The sequence below is a fragment of the Lactuca sativa genome, chromosome 7, assembly GCF_002870075.4.
Source record: "Lactuca sativa cultivar Salinas chromosome 7, Lsat_Salinas_v11, whole genome shotgun sequence".
In the NCBI taxonomy this organism is placed as follows: domain Eukaryota; kingdom Viridiplantae; phylum Streptophyta; class Magnoliopsida; order Asterales; family Asteraceae; genus Lactuca; species Lactuca sativa.
The window spans coordinates 198,517,108-198,540,873 of NC_056629.2; the positions used below are offsets into that span (position 1 = coordinate 198,517,108).

The 23,766-nt window shown below is 33.9% G+C and overlaps 1 protein-coding gene across 1 annotated transcript; it reads left to right on the forward strand.

Moving 5' to 3' along the window:
- Positions 1 to 1,525: 1,525 nt before the first annotated feature.
- Positions 1,526 to 4,838, forward strand: LOC111884945 (ABC transporter D family member 2, chloroplastic). The gene is made up of 9 exons (XM_023881242.3): positions 1,526 to 1,992; positions 2,097 to 2,292; positions 2,401 to 2,468; positions 2,708 to 3,034; positions 3,123 to 3,287; positions 3,394 to 3,622; positions 3,696 to 4,214; positions 4,288 to 4,529; positions 4,625 to 4,838. Exons 1-9 carry the CDS (start codon positions 1,699 to 1,701, stop codon positions 4,775 to 4,777), a joined length of 2,193 nt encoding a protein of 730 aa, XP_023737010.1. The 5' UTR covers positions 1,526 to 1,698; the 3' UTR covers positions 4,778 to 4,838.
- The last annotated feature ends 18,928 nt before the right edge of the window (positions 4,839 to 23,766 follow it).

Here is a 23,766-nt window from a genome sequence, read left to right on the forward strand (position 1 = left end):
CCAAAAAAATGGAATAACAATTTATTATTTGTTTATTTTTAATAAATATCTATAATTATTTATTAATTTATTTTTTCTAATAGATTTAAAAAGTTTCACATAATAAAAAATCTTAATATGTATTTTTTTTAAAATTTTTTTATCTATAAAATATTAAACTATAATATATATTTTTATTGTTGTTGTTTATAAATTTTAAACAACAACTAAATAATTTTTTTTTTCTTTTGTAAAACCCGAAATGAGTTATGATTCACTTGATTATTGTATTAAGGAAAAATGACTTGTAAGGGTAACGAAGTATTAGACTTGTACAAAAAATAACAATGAATTTTTTTTGTATACACATCACCAATCAACTATAGCTTTTGTACACATATGACCATTAAACTTCACATTTGTTCAAAAAATACCATTATGTTACCGGTAATAGTAGGTCACCAGCCACGTGGCATGCCATGCGGCTGCTGACGTGGATTTTATTGTATATTATGTACACATTATACCATTAAACTATTTTTTGTACACATTATACCATTAAACTTTTTTTTTTGTGTATATTTTACCGTTAAACTTTTTGTACATATTTTACCATTAATCTTATATAATTTATTCAAAAAATATCATTTCAAAAAATACATATTTTTACATAAAATGGGTTTTTCATCACCTATTGTGACTCCCTGATTTTGTAAGGTTTTGGGGAAATGATTTGTTTTTTACAATGATACTAAGGACTTTCTTTTACCACTACATTGTGAATTTATGTTGGTTATACATCAATTGAAACCCACAAGGTTTGAACTTGAGACTTTTATTTGGAACGGCGAAGAAATACTCAGTTGTTCATTATTTTAGCTAATGTCTAGTAAACATATTCTTATAAGTCATTTTCTTAGGAAACTACGTTTGAGGCACACTTATAAACTCATGAAATATTTTGTACATGTTATCTTATTATAATCCCCCGTCTTCTTGATTATGGTTAGATGATTAAAAAAGTGCATTGAAATTATGTCGTTGTTTACCGATAGGAAAAATGACTTATAATGATTAGTTTACTAAAATTTAGAAAATCAGTAAAATCCATATCAGGTGATGAGAAACCTACTTTTATGTAATGATATATATTTTTTGAAATGATATTTTTTCAATAAATTATATAACATTAATGGTAAAATATGTAAAAAAAAAGTTTAATGGTAAAATGTGTACAAAAAAAAGTTTAATGTTATATTGTGTACAAAAAATAGTTTAATGGTATAATATGTACATAATAAATAGTAAAATCCACGTCAGCAGCCACATGGCATGCCATATGACATGCTACATGGCTAATGACCTATTATTATCGGTAATATAATGATATTTTTTGAATAAAGATGAAGTTTAATGGTCATATATGTAAAAAACTATAGTTGATTGGTGATATGTATATAAAAAAATATTCAATGATATTTTAATACTTTATTACCCTTTGTATATAGTCCCTCGTATTAACCGATCCATGAACGCCGATTATGGGTTCATTCCCAACTTCAATAACAGTATCAAACAATATCTTACTATTGCAAATTCATTACACGTTTAAGATGATGTGGCGTTGAAGCAAACCGTATGTTTCGATGAGTTTGTGGATAATTTGATTTCAAAACTCTAAGAAACCAAACCCTCAACAACCGCAAATCTTCAGCAGAAATGGGAGACTTGAATGCTCTCTCCCATGGCTACAACGTAACGGCAGTCACATTTAACCCTATCGGTTTCAACCATAATCGTATTTCCTTCAATAATGTCGCAATTCGTAGTTGTATCCCGTTTGAATCGCGTAAATCTACCAATATTGCTCCATTATCTGTTTGGACGCCCAAGTTTCTCGGGATGAAACGGAGGAAGAAATCCATACCTCGTTCGTCGTCTTCAACAACGTCTCCGGCAGATCCACCGGTTACTCCTCCACCTCCTCCACAACAATCGACCAAAACAGAGGAGGTAACGCTTTATTATGATTTTCTGCTCTGTGAATGTGTGGAAGTTATTTACAGTTTGTTCAGTAGTTTGGATCTGACACTTAGAGTTGCTCTCGTTTTTATCAGAATGTGCCAAGAAAGGGCCCCGATCTGCCCACGCTTTTCAGGAGATTCTACAAAGTTGCTGCTCCATATTGGTATTCAGATGATAAAGTTCAAGCCAGAATACAACTGGCGTCGGTGTTTGCCCTGACTTTAGGAACCACCGGCATCAGTGTTGGTTTCAATTTCCTCGGTCGCGACTTCTATAATGCCCTTTCTAGTAAGGATTGCGCACTACATTTTCATTATTCTTTAACTTCTTATTGATGAATGATGACACAGTATATATTTGAGTATGCTAATCCATAATATCCCTAAATTGTGCTAGACAAAGATCAAGCACAGTTCACCACGCAACTTACATACTACCTTGCTGCTTTTGCTGGTGGAATTCCGGTGAGCACATTGCTGCATTCTTTTAGGTATTGCTCATCTGTCATCTTGAATTTTATTACCACTGTTGCTACCATAGGGTGTTACGCTTCTTTTGGCTCTTTGTATGTGATGTAACTCAGTGCATATGTTGGTGGAATTGCTGCGTTTCTATTTCATCGAATTGTATTTGATATGATTACTGTTGGTATGATTTTGTTTAGGTTTTCGTCTTACTCATACACATCTTGTGGTTTTTGCAGATTTTTGTGTTAAGAGATTATGCAAGAGAAACTCTAGCTTTAAGGTGGAGATCCTGGATGACAAACTATTACATGGAGCGCTATCTCAAGAACCAAACTTTTTACCAAATACAGTCCCAATCAATCATTGATAATCCAGATCAACGAATTGTTGATGATCTAAGTTCTTTCACAGGAACATCACTTTCATTCTCTTTAACACTCTTCAATGCCATAATAGACCTGATATCTTTCAGCAACATACTGTTTGGCATATATCCACCTCTTTTTATTGTTCTTATAGTATATTCACTTGGTGGAACAGCCATCAGCATTTTCCTTGGGAAGGTAAAGATTTCCATCCTCATAAAACCTTTAAAAAACATCTCCCATTTTTTCTGTTCTAACTTATGATATTCATCAAATTCTGTACCAGGGTCTTGTCAACTTGAATTTCATGCAAGAGAAAATGGAAGCAGATTTTCGTTATGGTCTTGTACGTGTTCGAGAAAATGCCGAATCAATTGCATTTTATGGTGGCGAGGAAAATGAAATCAAACTCCTTTTGCAGAGGTTCCGAAGTGCTTTTGAGAATCTAACTGTATGAAAACGAAATCCCTACTATACTGCTTTTGTGCTTACATTGAGATATCTGTTTTTTTTTTCTTTTTTTTAAAAAAAAATGTTTCATTTATGTCATTGTGCAGCAACTGTTGATATCTTCAAGAAATCTTGAGTTTTTCACGAGTGGGTATCGCTACCTGATTCAGATTCTTCCTGCTGCTGTTGTTGCACCCATGTATTTCTCTGGAAAGATTGAATTTGGTGTCATAAATCAGTCTGTTTCCGCCTTCAATCATATTCTTGGAGATTTTTCCCTCATTGTGTTTCAATTTCAATCCATCAGTGCCTTTTCAGCTGTCATTGATCGACTAGGTACATCTATATCATTTAATTCCTCCAACATCGAGATCCAAGCCCTAAAATTTACATAATCAATCATTTGCAGGGGAATTCGATGATGTTTTGGACTCAACAAGTTCTAATGGTACTTTGGAAGCCATGGATGAGATTCAACTAACATATTGCAACGTGAAGGATTTATCCGAGTCCATGAAAGCTTCAGACACCCAAAACTTGTTGGAACTCGAGAATTTAAGTGTACAAACTCCCACAAATAAAGCGCTTCTTATCAGAGATTTATCACTTGAAATCCACGAGAATGAACATTTACTGATAACCGGACCAAGTGGGAGTGGCAAAACCTCTTTATTAAGAGCTATTGCTGGTCTTTGGAGAACTGGAAGTGGAAAGATTACATTTTATGCTAAATACAACACAAATCTTAATCAGACCATAATAACAGATGAAAATAAAGATGATAAAAAATCAAAATACCGGGATTTTAAAGGCGTATTTTTCCTTCCCCAAAGACCATACATGGTTTTAGGAACCCTCAGACAACAGTTGCTTTATCCAACATGGCCCGATGTTTCAGATTCCACACCACACGACTCTCAGTCAAAAGGTATGCAGTCATGACATCCAAACTTGTGATTACAAACCAACACTAATAATAAAAAAAAAAATTATTTTTACAGATTCGGAGCGTGTTAGCGAACGGGCCCCACAGCCTACTACAGATGAATTGATCCGAGCTTTAGAAGATGTACATCTTGGGTACTTGGTGTCACGTTTTAGTGGTCTTGATACAACCAATGAATGGTCGAGTGTTCTTTCACTCGGTGAGCAACAACGTCTTGCATTTGCACGTTTGTTGCTTTCAAAACCAGATCTTGTTCTCTTGGATGAATCCACCAGTGCCCTTGATGAACCCAACGAGGTAATTATTATCAAATACCATCCTACTTTTATTTTATTTTATTATTATATTTATAGCAACTTACTTTTAAATTCTATTTTTTTTTAAAAATGAAGGCTCATTTGTATGAAAAAATAAATGAAGCGGGTGTGACATATATAAGTATTGGCCACAGGAGTAGCCTTACCAAATTCCATAAAAAGGCGTTACGTATCTCCCCCATGCCTCTCCACTCTAACCACCCAAATTGGTGTGTAGAATCCTTGTAACAAGTTGTTTTCAGTTTCATAAAGCTAATAATATAATAACAACATAACATTCATGCCTTTATTGATTTCATGTCATATATTTGTATAATATAATAATACATGATGATAAAGACAAGGAGAGATATAAAAATTAAAACATGCATCATTGCTATACAATCAAACCATGCATTTATTTATTTAAAAGACATTAAATAGGGTTAGCAAAGGTGTTTGCTCCCAAATTATTGTTAAAGTTGCGGCATTCGTGTACTTTGATGATCATCATTTTTCACCATGTCCACCTCCAGACACCGTTTACTGTTTCAAGAGCTCCACCTTTTACACCCCAAACTTGTTGTGGAGCGTTTGCAACTGGTGGCATTACCGGTGGTGCAGCTTCTGGTGGTACAGCAATAGTTGTAGCAACTACAAACGATGTAGTTACTGGTGATTGCATACAGATTTGTTGATGAACCATTGGAAGTTGAAAACACATGCCTGCTTCAAGGGAGGGCTTCTCCTCTCCAAGAAGCTTTCTGCCACCAACAATGTCAATTCTGCAAATCAAAAACCCAAAAAACATAACAATAAAAACCTTAGCAACCATCATATAATCTAAGCCTTTTAACCTAATTTATTACTAATCAATTGCAAATTTGCATGTGTATATATATATATATATATATATATATATATATATATATATATATATATATATATATATATATATATATATATATATATATATATATATATATATATATATAGACACCAATTTAATACGACAGTTGAAATGTAACCTCATCAACCAATCTTTGCGTCCTAAATTATACGTATATATTAATAGTTCAAAATTGACAAAACCATCTACGCTCTTTTTCTTTTACTAAAATTGTTTATTTATATCCATCCATCTTCTTTCAATATTTCTCAAAACTATACCATGTTTTTGCCAACTATTTACAAAATTAAAAACATCAGTCGAAGGCCATAAAATCACCAATTGTGAAGGATATCTCATTAGGTATTTTTATAATGCAACGATTGTACATAACAACGAATCAAATAATATCCTCAGTTTATAATTTGGTTTGATATATATCCTTAATATCTTCTAGGTTGAACAAAAACCAAACTGCAAATCGAAAAATCAAACATAAAGCAAAAGTATTTATTTATTTATTTATTTTTTCTATTTTTGAAAACCGAAAATTTCGTTTATGAATTCTATTTTTAGTATGAGAACGGAACAAAACCAATTTGTATGAAGTCTTTAAGAAAATATATTTTGTATGCATGCATGATTTATAAATGAACTCTGCGTAATAGAAATAAGGGATAAAGTTGTCAAATGGTTAGCACTTTGGACCTTCAAACTTGAGCTCTGAAGTTCGATCGTATTTTTTCCAGCCACATTCAAGCAGTCCCACATCGATCATAAAATGGAATCCACTCCCAATCTCATACATTACATAGTAGCTCATTACCTTTCAACTATGAGGAGTCCTACATCGGATATTACAATATTTGTCTTCCTCCTCCTCTATATATGGATTTATCAAAGTTAATGAAGTTAGCTTAAAGGTTTGTGGTCTAAAATTGTTAAACCCTAAAGTGAACAAAAAAAAAAAGTGAAAGCCTCAGACCTGAAGCGATCGATTTGGGTTTTGTTTTAGATTTTGAAAACCAATACTATTATGTTTGGGGTTAAAATTAACTCATGCTCACCCCAAACATGTAACACCCAAGATTTTGAAAGCCAAGAAAGTAAAGGAAACCCTAAATTTAGGAGGGACTCGGCGAGTCCAAGGAGGAACTCGACGAGTCCGAGCGGGATCCGAGTCGAGGAATAAGTGACCAACTCGGCGAGTAGGGTCTGTGCGAGGAAAACCCTAAATCCGGGGCTTGGAGCCTATTTAATCACCTCATTCTTCTTCCTAGTGCTCCTTTACTGCCTCTCACACCCAGAACGCCGCACCCTAAGCCTCCATTGTGCTCATTCATGCTTTTGGCCATTTTTGAGTGATTTAAAGGAAGAAGAAGTGGGAATCTTTGAAGCATCAAGGAGTGGCATTGGATCCGAAGTTTGGGGATCATTTCAGAGCATTTGAAGGTATTAAGTCGTTTCTCTCCTCCAGATTTTCCTTGGTTATGAGTTTTGGGGCTTTTAAGCCATGTTTAAGATCAATCTCGAGCTTGAGGTCCAGATCTGAGGTTGCTACCTCATATCCATGCTTGTTTTGGTTTAGAATCTCGTAAAGTATCAGTCATGGAGTGGATTATGGAGCCTCTTGGTCTTAAACCTTAGTTTATGGTGCATTTTTCCTAGATCTCCTTCTCTACACGTAAAGTTTGCAACTTTACGTGATGAGTAGGCTTGGGAAGGGTAGATCTACGGTTTGGAGTCCCTGCATGACTCGAAAGTCCTCTGCATGTATGTGGAACCGAATAGACTCGGCGAGTAGCTTGAAGATGAGGAGGAACTCGACGAGTGGGATGAACAGCTCATCGAGTCGGATGAAGATGGGCATGAACTCGGCGAGTTAGATGAACAACTCGGTGAGTTGGTTGGAGATTTCCTTGTGCTCGGCGAGTCTGTTCTTGGACTCGACGAGTCAGGTCGCGTGGTCCCAAACCCTTCGAGTTAAGACTCGAGTCAGCGAGTCGAGCCAGGACTCAATGAGTTGATCAGGTCGGATTCGAGAGTCAGTAGACTCGGCTAGTCAGGGGCTGACTCGGCGAGTCAAGTCGCGATTAGAAGGACTTTGAGCATAAGAACTCGACGAGTCAATAGGTGGACTCGGCGAGTAGGGTTGACCTGGAAGGTTGACTTTGACCAGGACTTTGACCTGAACTAGGGTTGACTTGGTTAACTGTCGTGGGTCAGTTATACTAAGTGTTGCATTGATATTGATAGCTCGGGAAGCTAGTAGAGTCGGAGTTCAGTGAGTGGTCAGGCAACAGCTAGTGGGATCATCAGCAAGTTCAGCCAGTGCAGGTGAGTTTCCCTTTGTATGAATGGGTCTACGACCACAATGCCGGCCCATGTAGTTATGAGTAGAAGACCTGGGGGTTAGCCCTAGGCACAGTATGCTAGTATGATATTCGGGCGAGGTCCAATGATAGAGGGCGGGTGCCCATGAGATGGTTTATGTGATAGTTTATACTTGTTGTCTATATGATACTTGTATGTGCCTGGTAGGGAGGTGAGTGTGGGCGAGGTCCCGTATCTCACCAATAGCAGAGTGTGGATGGTGTTCCACATCTCAGTAGCAGCAGCCCAGGGGCGAGGCCCAAGTTAGGAAAGGAGTGAGAGTGGGCTGGGCCCGTATCTCACTATCAGCAAGAGTATGGACGAGGTTCCATGACTCATCAGTAGCAGGACACGGGCGGGGCCCAGAGATAGGCGAGGCCTTAGAGCAAGAGCTGTTAGCATACGTTTAGCTTATGTGATGTTATGTGATATGTGTATGTGCTGTTATATATTAGTGGGCGGGGCCTTGTGACAGGCGAGGCCTAAGTGAAACAGATCTGTATCCGAGCGGGGCTCGAAGCCAGGCGGGTCTGGAGCGGCGGGGCCGTTGTAGCGGGTGAGGCCCGAAGTAGGGGGCGAGGACCCGGATAGCGGGCGTGCCCAGTATGTGCAGTATGTGGTTATGCATGGTATGTGGTAAAGTGGGGAACTCACTAAACTTCGTGCTTACGGTTTTCAGTTTTGTTTTTAGGTACTTCCGGTAGCGGAGGGAGGAGCTCGGGGTGATCGCATGGCACACACCATAGATTAGTCAGCCTGGGAATGTTTACTCTGATAATGAACATGTGTTTTGAAAACTTATACTCAGATTATGTTTTGGAATAATGTCTTTGCTTAAAGTAATGTTTTATTAAAAGAATTTTTTGGTCTTGAATTTTGGGACGTTACAAAACAACTCCCCTCAAGCAGATATATGATATCAAGACGATCAGGTTGAATGACAAAGAACAAAAAGATAACTTTGAAACAGATTCTTACTGATAATCGAAAAAACTCCCTAACAAAAAGGAAAACAAAATACGTATAAGGCGAAGATAAGCTTCATTCCTTAACCCTTGAAGATAAGAATTTATTAGGATAAGATTCTTAATCAGTTATCTACATAAAATTCAAAAAAATAAAGTCGTTGGAAATGAAAAAAATTAGAAAACACATTTTTGAGACCCTAGACGATCCCCAATGGTCGTAAAGCATGGCATTTCATAGCAAAGAGAAAAGTTTTCTTAATCGGCCTATTTTACATGTCGTGTACAAATTTCGTCCAATTCCGTACTATTAGACCACTTCGACATATTTATTGTTAATGTTATCATATTTTTATTCCTACTAGTTTTGACATCATCAATCAATCCATGCATCAACATTTGTTCCACCTGCGTCAGAATAGGTAGAGATCCAACTGTAATTTAGAACAAAATTGCTCGAAGATGACTTTTAGTGAAGATGTCTGCTAATTGAAGTTTTGTTGGAATAAATTGAGTGTATAACTTTCCTAATGATACAAACTCACGAGCAAGTGATAATCAATGTCAATATGCTTGGCTCGTTTATAAGATATGAGTTTGACTAAGAAATAGAGCAATCCAGTTGTCACATAGTATGGTTGGTCGATCCGGGGGTTACACATGAAGTTCACGAAGTAAGTGAGTGACCAAGACTATCTCAACAACAATGTTAGCCATTGCATGTTATTCTGACTCATAGTTGGAACGAGAGATAATAGGTTATTTCTTGGTAAACTTTTCTCCAAAAGATTAAAATAACCATAAATGGACCACTTAGTTTCTAGACTCTGACTCTAATCTGAGAGTAATCAAGAATTATGGGATCGGTTAATCGACTAATCTCAAAAAGGATAAACAGAAGGAAAGCGTTTTGTGTCAAAAAATAAATAAATAAATTAAACACTGTTGTTTTCAAAACCAAAACCATTGCCAAGATTACCAATTCATGAATCCTTTCTTGTTCTTCTTATATGTTTTCATTCACTCATTATTCAAGTTTATTGTTGGCAGTGTTCTAAAAGGCGCGCCATGACGTGAGGCGTGGCTCCGCCGTTACGAAAAACCTCATAACGTTGCTGTTAGGCGTGGCGTGTGGCAAGGCGTGATATGGCGCGCCATGGCGCGTTATGGCGTGTTATGGCGCGTGTTTTTTCGTTTGAGACACAATTTTTTGCTCTTTGTTATGTCTTTTCTAATCCGAGATACAGGTATTGTGGTTTTCGTTATATTTTTGTTACTAGCTATTGATATAACACTTCTAACAAGTGGTTATATTGAATATAAATTTATATTTATGTGGGAATATAATTTTAAATTAATACAAAATCGCCGCCTTACATCACGCCTTGAAAAACGCCATGGCTCGCCATGGCTCGTTAAGCTTGAGGCTTGACCTTGCCGCCACGCCACGCCTCACGCCATTTAGAACCTTGTATATATATATATACATATGTATATATATATATATATATATATATATATATATATATATATATATTATGAGGAAATAATTATTAGATTTTATTATTAGTTATTATGTAATAAAGAAAATATTATTTTTAAATAAAATATTTATGTTTATATCTTATATTTATATTGTTTGTTTATACTATTGATGTAAATTAATTAGATTAAATTACGGAAATCGTCCATATAGTTTGGTCAAAGTTGTAAGTTTGGTCCCTAACTTTTTTTTTTGCACTCGGATCGTCTATATGGTTTGATTTTGTTGCGTTTTTCGTCCCTTACGTACATAAAGTTAGGGACCAAACGTGCAATTTTGACCAAACCATAGGGAGGAAAAACACAACAAAATCAAACCACGGGGACGATCTGAGTGCAAAAAAAAAAAAAACAAAACGTTAGGAACTAAACATACAATTTTTACCAAACCATAGGGACGATTTTAGTAATTTACTCAATTAATTAGTATGAATGTCTAGTTTTAAAAAATATAAATTAATTTATATACATGGATTTAATATTTTAAAATTTTCATTTTGCTCCAAATGTAACATTATAGTATTTTAATTGTCATCGTACAATGAGTGAAATGACAAACAAACAACAAACTTCAAATTGAATTTCTTAATTACTTTCCTTAATTCAAGTCTTGAAATTTTTGACGAATATTAATTAATTATTTATGCATAACTGATTTGTATAAAAGACTTTGTAACTTATACCTCTTAAAATTCAAAACATGACTAATATATTTTATAATATAGTATAAGATATATATATATATATATATATATATATATATATATATATATATATATATATATATATATATATATATATATATATATATATAGGTTCATGTGAGACGGCCTAATTTTGTGAGACCGTGAGACGCATTTTTTTTAGTTAATTCAAGTACCGAAAATAATATTTAAAAAAAGAATTTTTTGATTTTTCCATTTATTTTGCATTTTAAAATTATTTTTAGAATATGTACAGTGTAATATTCTATTTAGAATATTTCACGTATTTTTTTAAAAAAATAGGAATTTTTTTAATTTTTTTTATTTTTTTTAGTTAATTCAAGTTCCGAAAATAATATTTAAAAAAAGAATTTTTAGATTTTTCCATTTATTTTGCATTTTAAAATTATTTTTTAGAATATGTCAGTGTAATATTCTATTTAGAATATTTCACGTATTTTTCAAAAAAAAACGGGATTTTATTTTTATTTTTATTTTTTTAGTTAATTCATGTTCCGAAAATAATATTTAAAAAAAGAATTTTTGGATTTTTCCATTTATTTTGCATTTTAAAATTATTTTTAGATTTGGTCTCACGGTCTCACAAAATTAAAATGGTCTCAAATTAACCTGAACCTATATATATATATATATATATATATATATATATATATATATATATATATATATATAGGTTTAGGTTCTATGGAAAACAAAAAACCCTAAAAATCATAAAAATGCATAAAAAAAATACCTAGAGATCACAAAACTTTTTTTTTAATTTTTTTTATAAAAAATCGCAGATTTTTATAAAAATTCGCTGAAATTTTTTTTTTTTTTTTTTTTTTATAAAAAAAAAGTTTTTTTTTTCAAATTTTTTTTCAGCGATTTTCTTTAAAAAGCTGCGATTTTTTCTTAAAAAATGTCAAAAAAAGTTTTGTGATCTCTAGGTATTTTTTTTATGCATTTTTATGATTTTTAGGGTTTTTTTGTTTTCCAAATAACCTTTTATATATATATATATATATATATATATATATATATATATATATATATATATATATATATATATATATATATATATGGGTAAAGTGAATATATCTAACAACCTTATATAAGCTTAGGTACCTAACCATATCATACTACATAATTTTGTATCATATTTGCATTGTAATCACCCAAAGTTCTTAAAATTCAACCTTATAACTCAATTGCTTCCAAAATCTTTGGACTTTCACCATTATCTTCCTTCAAATGACGTCTTTTTGTCGGAGACCCCCTGGTGGGCTTTATATATACTACCGTTACAAATCAAATGGTGTAGGAGGAATATTATGGTGAATGTCTGAAAATTTTGGAAGTAAATCAAGTTAAGGTTTGAAGTTTAAGAACCTTAGACGATTGCAATGGAAATATAATGCAAAACAATGTAGTATAATGTGGTTAGGTACCTAAGCTTATATAAGGTTGTTAGGTATATTCACTTTACCCTATATATATATATATATATATATATATATATATATATATATATATATATATATATATATATATATATATATATATATATATATATATATATATATATATATATATATATATATATATATATATAAAGGAGATATAAGAATTAATAAAAACCATGCATTTTTACTTAAAAGCAAATAAGGTAAGCAAGCTGTTTGCTCCCAAATCATTGAATATTTCATTCCATCGACCACCTCTCAATATATAACAAATTCAATACTCATAACTTGGTAAGTAACCTATTTAAATTAGGGAAAGGATTACCATGATAAATACAATATATTTTACATAGAATATACATGTCTATCACAATTATAACTAGCGGAATTAGTGGTGGTGGAAAGAGTGGAAGACACAGTGGTGGAAGATCAGTTTCCGGTGGAAGTGAAAAACACATGCGTGGTTCAAGGCAAGGCTTCTCCTTTTCAACAAGCTTTCTACCACAACAAAGTCAACTGTGCAAATCGAAAAACCAAAAAATATGAAAACAAAAAGCTTAGTAACCATCATTCATGTAACCTTTTCTTGATGTTCTACTAGTGACTTGATATAAGAGATAACCAAATCATGTGTTGTACATATAGGGACTCATGTAGACCGTAATTTAACATGACAATTGAGATGTAATTACATTAAACAATCATTGCGTCCAAAATTACACATAAATATTAATTATGCCTATTCTATGTTAACCAATATGATTTAACAAAACATCCAAGAATTTCTTTTTATTTTTCTTTAATAAAAATTGTTAAATGTACGCTTATACCCATTTTTTTTTTAATTGTAGTGCCATGATATATTGAATTCTACCAAAATCATCAAAAATTATGCCATATTTTTGTGACCTTTTGAAAAATCATAAACCTAATTTTTTTTTTTAATTGAAGTATACACGTAATTAGTGTATTTTATTGCAAATTATTACAGGTAAGTTTGGTTGTGTAAAATTTTCTAGTTTTCCAAATAAAAAATTCTAAAGAAAACGAAAATTAGTGTGTTTTATTGCAAACTATGCCACACCCACACTCATTTTCGTTTTCTTTGGAATATTTTTGCAAACTATGCCATACCCACCCTAATCCTCATATCCATATCACTTTATATCCTTGCAAACACCCATCTCCACAAAATCATGAAAGGTGTTTGTAATCTTAATATCATAATAGTAATAAAAATTGTCTAATTTGAAAATGCAAAATCATGAAAGGTGTTTGCAATCTTAATATCATCAGAGTAATAAAAAAATGTCTAATTTGAAAATGCTTTTTTTATGTTTACTTGTAATTATACATTAAAGTTTATGTTGATAATCTTATATTAAAACGTTGTTTTATTTTTTGCTAAAATATGTTACAACCAAAAACGTTATCTAATTTTCTAAAATGGAAATTGAAAACTCCATTAGTTTAAACCAAACATGTTTTCTAAAATTTTCTTTAAAAACTAAAAATGAAAATTCAATTCGATTTTTTAAAAATGTATTTTAGTAAGATGAAAACAGTTTTCCACAACCACATTCTAAACTATTATATTTTTAAGAAAAGAAAACAATCTTTTTGTCTGTAGTTTTTCTACAATTATTTGTTAGCGAATCATAACTCGAATATGAAAGATTATAGCAATTCATTTCATACGCGCTTTTATTCTAACTATTAACTAAGTTTGTGTATTTTACATCCTCTCTAATAATTGATGGTTTTTTTGTCACTTGTCAATCTCTTATGAGTTTTGACACTTGTCATTTTGTAGTATTTTTGAACTAAATATTACTCATTTGTCCATTTTTGGTTTGTTTCAATTTTTAAAATTAAAATCATATATTTATATATGTAAAGTACTAAATATAATATATATGAAATTAAATTGCTATGAATATGTTTCTGCATTTCTTATTTTAAGCAATAAATGTTTTTAATTTCATATATATTATATTTAAAATAAAAAATGAAGAAACGTATTCATTGCAATTTAATTTCATATATATTATATTTAATACTTTATATGTATAAATATATCATTTTAATTTTAAAAATTGAAACAAACCAGAAATCGACAAATGGATAATATTTATTTCAAAAATACCATAAAATGATACGTGCCAAAACTCATGAGAGATTGACAAGTGGAAAAAAAAATATTCATTTATTAGAGACGATATTTACTGATTACATCTTAATGTTTAATTTTTTTTAAATTAACCTATATAATATACGGATTTCACACCTAATTTATATATTATAGTGAAATAAACGTCACGAAAACAAATATAAATGAATTGTCGCATATCAAACATCACAATATGAATTTCGTTGATATGTCATCTATCATAACTCGTAAATACTTTTCAAAGTACTAACATGTTGGTTAAATGTTCAACAAAAATCATTGTTTTATCTTCTGTTTACTAAATAAAGTATGTATGATTAAATTAATATATTCCTTTATAACTTTATGAGTAAATTACAAATCTGGCCCTGAGTATATTGTTTTGTTTTTCAGGTTTAGCCAAAACAAAATAATCATTTAAAACAGGAAAAGGTGAATCGGACCCGAAAGTTTATAGGGCTCTACATGCGACTCTGCCTATCATCGGTGATAGTCAATTGACTTATTCTTTTACATAGCATCCTTAATAAAAAAGATCATTAAGCAATCAGTAGTTGCAAATAAATTTTGAGTTCCTATATACCCATAGGTTTTCGGGTTGTTGTTTTATTAAGCAATCACACAGACAAAATTAAACCCATGATTTTCCTAAAACTAAACCATTACGTTTTCAAAATCAAAACCGTTACCACATTTTAGTTCATGAATCTTGTTCTTGTTTTTCTTCGTTGTCTTTATTCATCATCATCCCTAATAAATAAAAAACCTTTTGCCACATTTCTTCTTCTCCTTCGTTTGGACACATGACATTTTTTAAAATTTTTGAATTTTCTATTTTCCACATGTCATTTTATTGTATTTTTTATTTTATTAAATTAAAATTCAAAGGTAATATATATGTATGATATTTATAGAAAGGGTTTAGGTTTATATATATAATGTATTCAATACATTAAATCCTCATTAATTTTAATAATTCAAAATTTTTCTTATTTTTTTTATAAATTCAAACTTTTTAAATTGTTAAAATTTCATATTTAATTTTGTTTAAATAAACTCATGTAATACATGAGTCTTACACCTAACATATGTAAGAATATTTGTGTTAGTTCATAAGTCTTGCTTCCTTTTGCTATTTTATGTTCTTTAGTTTACATTGAACCATAACTCATTATTAGTTTTGTATGGATAATCCATATCTGTTTGTTTGTACCGATGCTGTTGGAGATCTAAAATATTTATGACTTGTTAACAATGGTGGCAAGCTTATAGTTTGAGTTGATAAAGAGTAAATAAATATAGATGTTACCATGGATGGAGATATTGCAAATGCCTTTATTGATTTCATGGTATATATATACTAAATAAGAAGATATAAACATGCATAGTTGATACAAAGTCAAACTATGCATTTTTACTTAAGAGTAGATCGGGACTTAGCAACCTGTTTGCTCCCCTCTTATTCTATAGAGTTGCCTTTACATTATAAGATCATTTGTCACCATCGTCGTTGCCGCCTCCTCCACCACCACCGCCGTTGCCGCCTCCTCCACCACCACCGCCGTTGCCGCCTCCTCCACCACCACCGCCGTTGCCTCTGCCGCCGCCGTTACCGCCGCCGCCACCTCCTCCATTTCCGCCACCACCACCGCCGCCTCCGTTTCCGCCACCACCGCCGCCACCCGCCTCCGTTGGTTCCATTAGTTCCATCATTGCCACTGCTGTTGCTACCGACGCCTTTGTTGATAACATTGTTAACATTGTTAATAATTACGGGAGGATCAGTTCTCCGTCCAAGAGAAGTCTTCTCATCTCCATCAAACTTTCTACCATCAACAATATCAATCGTGCAAATTAAAAAACCAAAAAATACAAATACAAAAAGCAGCTTAGGAGCCATATCATATAGAGTATAGAGTATAGACAATTCTTAATGTTCTACTATTGACTTGAAATAACATGTATATATAGGGATTTGAGTAGACACTAATTTAAGAGGACACTTGAAATATAATTACAGCTAGCCAATCTTTGCGTCCAAACTATACATAAATATTGATATTATACGACCTATATCAAACAAATTTCTCTTTATTTTTCTTTTACTAAAAATGTTAATTATATCCGTATTTTTTCTATTATTGTAATCAAATGATGTCATGATATATCATTTTTTACCAAAGTCACAAAAACTGTACCATATATTTGTGACCCAAAGAAAAATAAAAAACCTACAATGAAAAATGAACAAACCATGCGGCAAAGCTACTTATTGATTCATTATTGATTTAACTATTCTTGTAATTTACAAAATAATTCACTAGTTTGAACTAATGAAAGAACATGAAGATTTAGGAGTTGTTTGATATGCCTCTTACTGAATCTAGTAAGAGACTGTGTCTAGCTCGGTCAGTCAGACTGTTTGATACCCCTTATAGAAACCTTTAACTCATTTCATTTTTGACCCATCTGATACGTCTCTTACGGTTAAATTTAGGGATGTGCCTTACTCAGTCAGACATCGACTCAATCAACAAATATTAAACAACCATTGCACTCTTCATAGTCTAACCAAATGAAATTATACTTCGCTCGTCCTTTTATAAGAAAAAAATCATTTAAATACATGAAGAAATCAAGCATACGTCTATACCATGTCCTTACTTGATGAGTCTCAAGGTGATATGATATGGAACACAAATAGCACTGATCTCGTATTCAATAACAAGCTACTAATTTATAGCCATTACATCTAACGGTAACAAAAGAAGAAATAGAAAACAGGAGCTAAGAACGGAACAAGCTAGACTCAAACGAAAAACCAAGACTGAACAGATAAGCTCCAAAATTCAATGACCAGGTTACGAGGCCCAAACATAAAATTAAACTGGACTAAAAAAACGCTAGCCCAAAAACTGATGGGATTTATAGGATATAAAAATTAAATATGAGCGGAAAAACACTTAACCCTTAAGTTCACATACAACCGAGATTGGATTTATGTTTTCTCTATTGATAACAATTATCTATGAACATTAAGAAACCCTAAAGGAAGGCTATGAAAATCGAAATTCATATTAGATTATTCCCATCACCACTTACTTGAAAGAAGCTTGCATATGCAAGGGTTTTGGTTCAACCCTCACAGGATCAGCTTTAAAATGGCTTCTTAACGTTCCTCCTTACTCTATTACCTAGTTTTCTCACTTAGTTAATTTATTTAACAATCAATTTTCTTGTAGCAGAACATTTGAAAAAATCATTAGTGATCTCTACTAAGTGGTCTAGGGTCCTAAGGAATCCCTTAGGACTTTTGTGAACAAGTTTGGCAGGGAAGCTCTGAGTATCCCCAACATCAACATAGCGACCGCAGTTGAAGCCTTTAAAATGGGCTTAAAGAAGGATTTTCCTTTCTATGAAGACCTCGTAATGACTCCATGCAAAAGGATGGACGAAGTTAAAAGCAGAACATTAAGGTTCATAAGGCCTGAAGAAGACAAGGAGTAGGGATGTCAAAAAGTCCCGTGGGGGTCTCGTCCCGTATGGGGGTATTTGTTGAAAAAAATCGGGGGCGGGGGCGGGGGCAAGGTTAATCCCCGTTTTAATTTCGGGGGCGGGGGTTGGTAGTCCCGTCCCGAAACCCCCGTGGGGGCCCTGTTAATAAATTATATAAATTGACATATATTAATTATATAAATATAATAAATAATAAAATGATTTTTACAAACAAAAATTCAATAAAAAAACATGTTTTTAAGTTGTTTGTAACATGTAAAATTATGTTATAAATATCTATTTATTACCCAAAAAAATAGTTTCTTTTAGCCCAAATAAGGTAGCCCAAAATCAACTGGGGGCGGGGGCGGGGAGCGTAAGGTGAATTCGGGGGCGGGGGCGGGGGTGGAAAGGATGGAGATTCCGGGGGCGGGGGCGGGGGCGGGGGAACGGGAAAATTTTGGGGGCGGGGGTGGGGGATGCAATCCCCATCCCGTTTGCCCCCGTTGACATCCTTAACAAGGAGATCCAAAAGAGGAGCAACCCTCCAAGCTCATATGATCGCCCTAATAGGAAGGTCGACTCTTCTGCCCAAAGATCCTATAAGTTAAAACCATATTCCAAACCTGACCATCATAGGGTTAATGCCCTTGAAGATGAAGGAGAGGAAAAAGGCTTTACTAAAATTACTGACTATTGTTTCTCTGTGGATATTTCAGGTGTAATATTTGCTATGTAGGATCTTGGAGACAAAACAAGATGGCAAAGAAAAGGTGAAAATCCCACCACTTGGAAAGACAAATCCAAATGGTGTGCATATCATGAAGACTTTGGTCATATCATAGTTGATTGCATAGCTCTCAGGAAGGAAATCAACTAGCTCTTAGGCAAAAGGATACCTTAAGGAAATCCTTGGACTTTGCCTCGATGATCAACTCCTCCATCTTCGCGGCGTGCTCTTCCTTCTTTCTCAGATTTCTCCTTGCTCAACAGCTCTACCTCCTGAGAAGATCCTCAATGGTTGCCTTCCACTCCTTCTCCTGTTCCTTTAGGGCTCGCTCAGCCCCCTCAGCCCAGATCCTTAGATCGGCTAAAGACTGGGAGACATGAGCAGAAATCTGAAACAAGCGTGGCACCAATAAAAGAAAATATGATGCAAAAACTAAAATCACACGAATACTTACGGCTTGGGAAAAGGAAATCAACTTTTGAAGTGCCTCATCAGCCAGTGGCGTAGCCACATAGAGGCAAGGGTGGGCCTTGGCCCACCCACCAAAATTCACACACACACACACACACACACACACACATATATATATATATATATATATATATATATATATATATATATATATATATATCTTGTTCATACTTTGTAAATTATTAGGCCAACCCTTATTCAAAACTTTAAATCCCATGTCTCGTTCATACATTGTAATTATTTGGCATACCCTAAAATAAAATCCTAGCTACGCCACTGTCCTCAGCTCCGAGATTCTCCGAGATCAAATCTGTGGCTTTTGCGGTCTTCCTCTTTTGAGAGCATGGGGTCTTCACAGCAAGATCAATTTGAGATCTCTTGAGAGGAAGAGGAAAGGTAATTTTTTCCTTCTTGGCTACAATCAGGTCGTTGGACATATCTGTTGGATTAGTGTCTAAGCCCGTAACTATATTTTGTAAGTATTTGACCCGGTTGTGCATGGTCCTTTTGGGTTGCCTTCACCATAGCAACTTGACAGGGTGATTTATGGAGAGAGAGAATATATTATGGTTTATTAATATATTATAAGAATAATATATTAAAAGAGAAATCATATTATTTAATTAATATTAGTCATAAATTAATTAGGAATTAATTTGGTGACTAAAAGAGATTAATTGAATAAAGGGGACTTAAACTGTCAAATGTGTGATAGTTGAATTTTGGGTTGGGAAACCCAATGGATCAAAGGGGTGAACGAAATTATGATGGGAGCCCATCATATTTTCTTCCATGGCCTTTATTCCAGAAAGTTCCATAGGCTGCTTAGGGTTTAAGCTGTCCATTAGGGTTTTGACTGAAACTCTAGCTGCTCACAGTATAAATTGGACCCTATGTATGAAATTTTCGGCCACTAGTTTTCTGAGAACCCTAGAGCCGATTTTGTGTGCCTCCTCCCAATCTCAAATACTACCCTCTTGCTTGTTGGTGTTTGTAAGTCATTAGAGGAGTTACACTTGTGACTCTAAGCTCAAGGAAGAAGAAAGATCAAGAGTTCTTGAAGAGGTAATCATCTAGTTCTCATTTGTTACATTAGTTTTGTAATATGTATGCTAGATCTAGGGTTATAAATCTTGGATGAATTGCATGTACAATAGAGAAACCTAGATCCAAGTATTAGGGTTTGCATGTGCACATAGGAAAGTTCTTTTGTGTAAAACCCATCAATATCATCTTCGAGATTAGACAAACCGAATCGGGCATTGGAGCGAGTAACCTTGGATCATACGCATCACAGAGGATCCTCATTAGTTTAGGATCGTTGTCGATTCAAAATTTTTACATGCAAAATAAGAACTCTTACCGGTAGCCATTAAAGTAGTGGTGGAAGAACCTTGTTGGGGACTAGAGCAATCAAATTTGGAAGACCTATCAGTTATAGAAAGAGCGAGGAACTTCTCTTTCTTCTCTTCGGTATCCTTGGCAACGGGAATGAGCTCTTCAAACTTGAAAGCTGCAAAATATCAAACAAAATAATGAAATGTGAATTCTAGGATCCTCGATACAAGGATAAATAACCTAGGTCTTCAACAGGGAATCCCCACCAAGGATAAAATCACGTCTCACAAAAAAGTATTTTTCCTTCCAAGCTCCGTCATTGTGTTTTGTTTTCAGAATGAGAGGGGATTTATGGGATTTGAATCTGAGAAGAAAACGAGAGCTTTCAAAGGTAGTAAGATCATACACATGAGCCAACTTAGCTAAGCCTATGTTTAGGTCTTTGGAATGGTTCAATCTGTCAATCCAACACAAGATCTTCCAAACAATAGGCATGGCTTGGAAGTAGGAGATTTTAGTAACCTCAAAGAACTTAGAGATGATTCTAGAAAAGGGGCACCTCAAACCCAAAGAAAAGGGGTATTCGGGGAAGCAGACCCAAGAGGAAGAAACGAAATCGGGTTGATACTTCGAGTTGAAAGGTTTGAAAACAGCAGCATTGGAAAAAGCGCTAGCTGATCGATATCATCCTCATCAAAAAAAAAACAGATCTCTTCATAAGACATGATCTTTTGATTAACAAAGTCATCCTTAGAAGGAGCGAGAATGTTCTTATGAGAAAGGGTTATTTTCTTGCCCATGGTCAGAGAAAAGAAAACTAAGGAGAAAAGTGAAAGGTATACCTTCAAAGATGACCGATAAACCCTTGGATGAAAGCTAAAAGATGCGGGGAAGAATATCTCTAATCGATTGCCTCTATTTAAGTTGGTAACAGAGGAGAGAGAAAGGTTGATTTGATCGGTTAATGATGGACATTGAACGGATAAATTCTATTTGTTAGGGTTTAAAATTCAAATCCTTTATCTCCTTTATTTTTTAAAATTATACCTTTAAATATTGGGTAACTAACCTCAATATTTTGCAGGAATAATTTAGGGGCAATTTTTAGGGCCAGGATCCCGAAATTACATTCAGGATCCTTAAACATACTTCAGGATCTTGATTATTAGCATTTATTTTCCTAACATTTATAACAGGTATACACTTCTTTATTTTTCTCACATGTGCAGAATAGTCAGCTAAAGACTTATTCTCAACGAATAATCATCTTGACCATGCAAAAGACCCGGAATACCAAGTCAAATAACGTCTATAAGCTCAGAGGATCCTGGAATTATCGGACTTCTTGTTATTAGTATTAGACTATAAATAACACCTGTATTCATCACACAACGGACACGATTAGCTCATCTACGATACTTGTACTTACATTTCCCACATTCATCTCTGTAATCAACATTTTAGATCAATAAAATCATCAAGGCAGGTGATCATTATCACCTCCCAAAGTTTTATGTCGGAGATCCTAGCAAGGATCAAGGGCTTTCCTTGTAAAACACTTGTGTCACTTTGATCATCATTTTGTACCTATTTATTCTGAACATCACAGTCTTTCATACAATTTGGTTGAGCTTCACTTGTGTAATTTTTAACATATATATATATATATATATATATATATATATATATATATATATATATATATATATATATATATATATATATTTCTTCTAAAGGTTTTCCTACTTTTCAAACCAAATCTTACCTCTTCTAAAACCTCGGGATCCTGACTATTTCAAAATCCTGATCAAGTAACTTTTTATCTCTAAGGATCCTAAAAAGTTTTTGTAAATTCTAAACTCATTAGGATCCTGATCATTTAAGAACCCTTAGAAAAACCTGTTTTAACCTTATTTCTACAACTAAATCAACCATGCAAGATAAGAGATAAACCAAAGCATCAGTATTAAAAGGGGTTACCCTCCAACCCAACAAAAAAGAAAATATTGTTTTACAGAACAAAAATTAAAATTGTTTGTAAATTTTATCAAACATTATTCAAGGTTTGATCACCCCGACTAGGATATACTCTGTCTCTTTCTTCTCTTCTTATCTACAGGATCCTGGCCATCATTTACAAGCTTGCCAGTCAACTTAGCCATGGTTTCACGCCAACCGGCCACATTCTAGGATTCTGCATTCTCCACATCCTTCGCCAGCTTGATCTTTGCATCCCAGATTGCCTTAACAACACTGCTCTTAACCTCCGTAATCACCTCCTCAATCTCCAACACATGCTCCTCCTCTTTATCATCTTCCTTTGTACTTAGTTTCTCCACCCTCTTCAGAATCTCCTTGTTGATCCCCTCTTGCTCCTTCAAGATATGCTCCGCCCGGTCAAGATTAACCTTCATATATTCAGTGACTCAAGAACACATGATCAACAACCTATAAAGGACCTCGATAAGTGAATTTAAATCAAACAGAAAAAAACACAAAGATCCTTATAGCTTGCGAAAAAGAGATCATCTTCCTTAGCACCTCGTCCACCCCAAGGCTCTGCAAATACAAGGTCTCAGCCGACTTCCTATTTCTGGATTTTGGAGTCTTAACGGTCAGATCTATCGAGGTTCTCTTCGGTGGAAGAGAAGATGAGGTCTTCTATTTCTTGACCACAAGTTGGCCGTCGGACATGGGGGAGTCGATATCAACAAAGGTGAACCAAGCACTAGAGTGTGTATCCTTGGATTCTAAACATAACAAAGGAACTCAATAATTTTAGGATCCTTAATGAAAAATAAAAAATAGACACGCAAAGGATCTTTACATGTCGACATGGGGAAGTAGCAAATGTACTCTCTTGAAAGGTAGGTTGTTCGAACCTGAAGGATCTTTTAGTCTCAGGCAAAGCAAGGAAACTCCCAATCTTCTCCTCGATATCTTTAGCAGGGACAGGATCCTCAAACTTGAAAGATGCATCAAAACAAATAAAACAAGGAAGTTTGAATTTCAGATCCTCGATGAAATAAAATAAAATCCTACCCTTTCTAACCCAATTTCATGGCAGAGATCACCGTAGGGGATGGATTCACGTT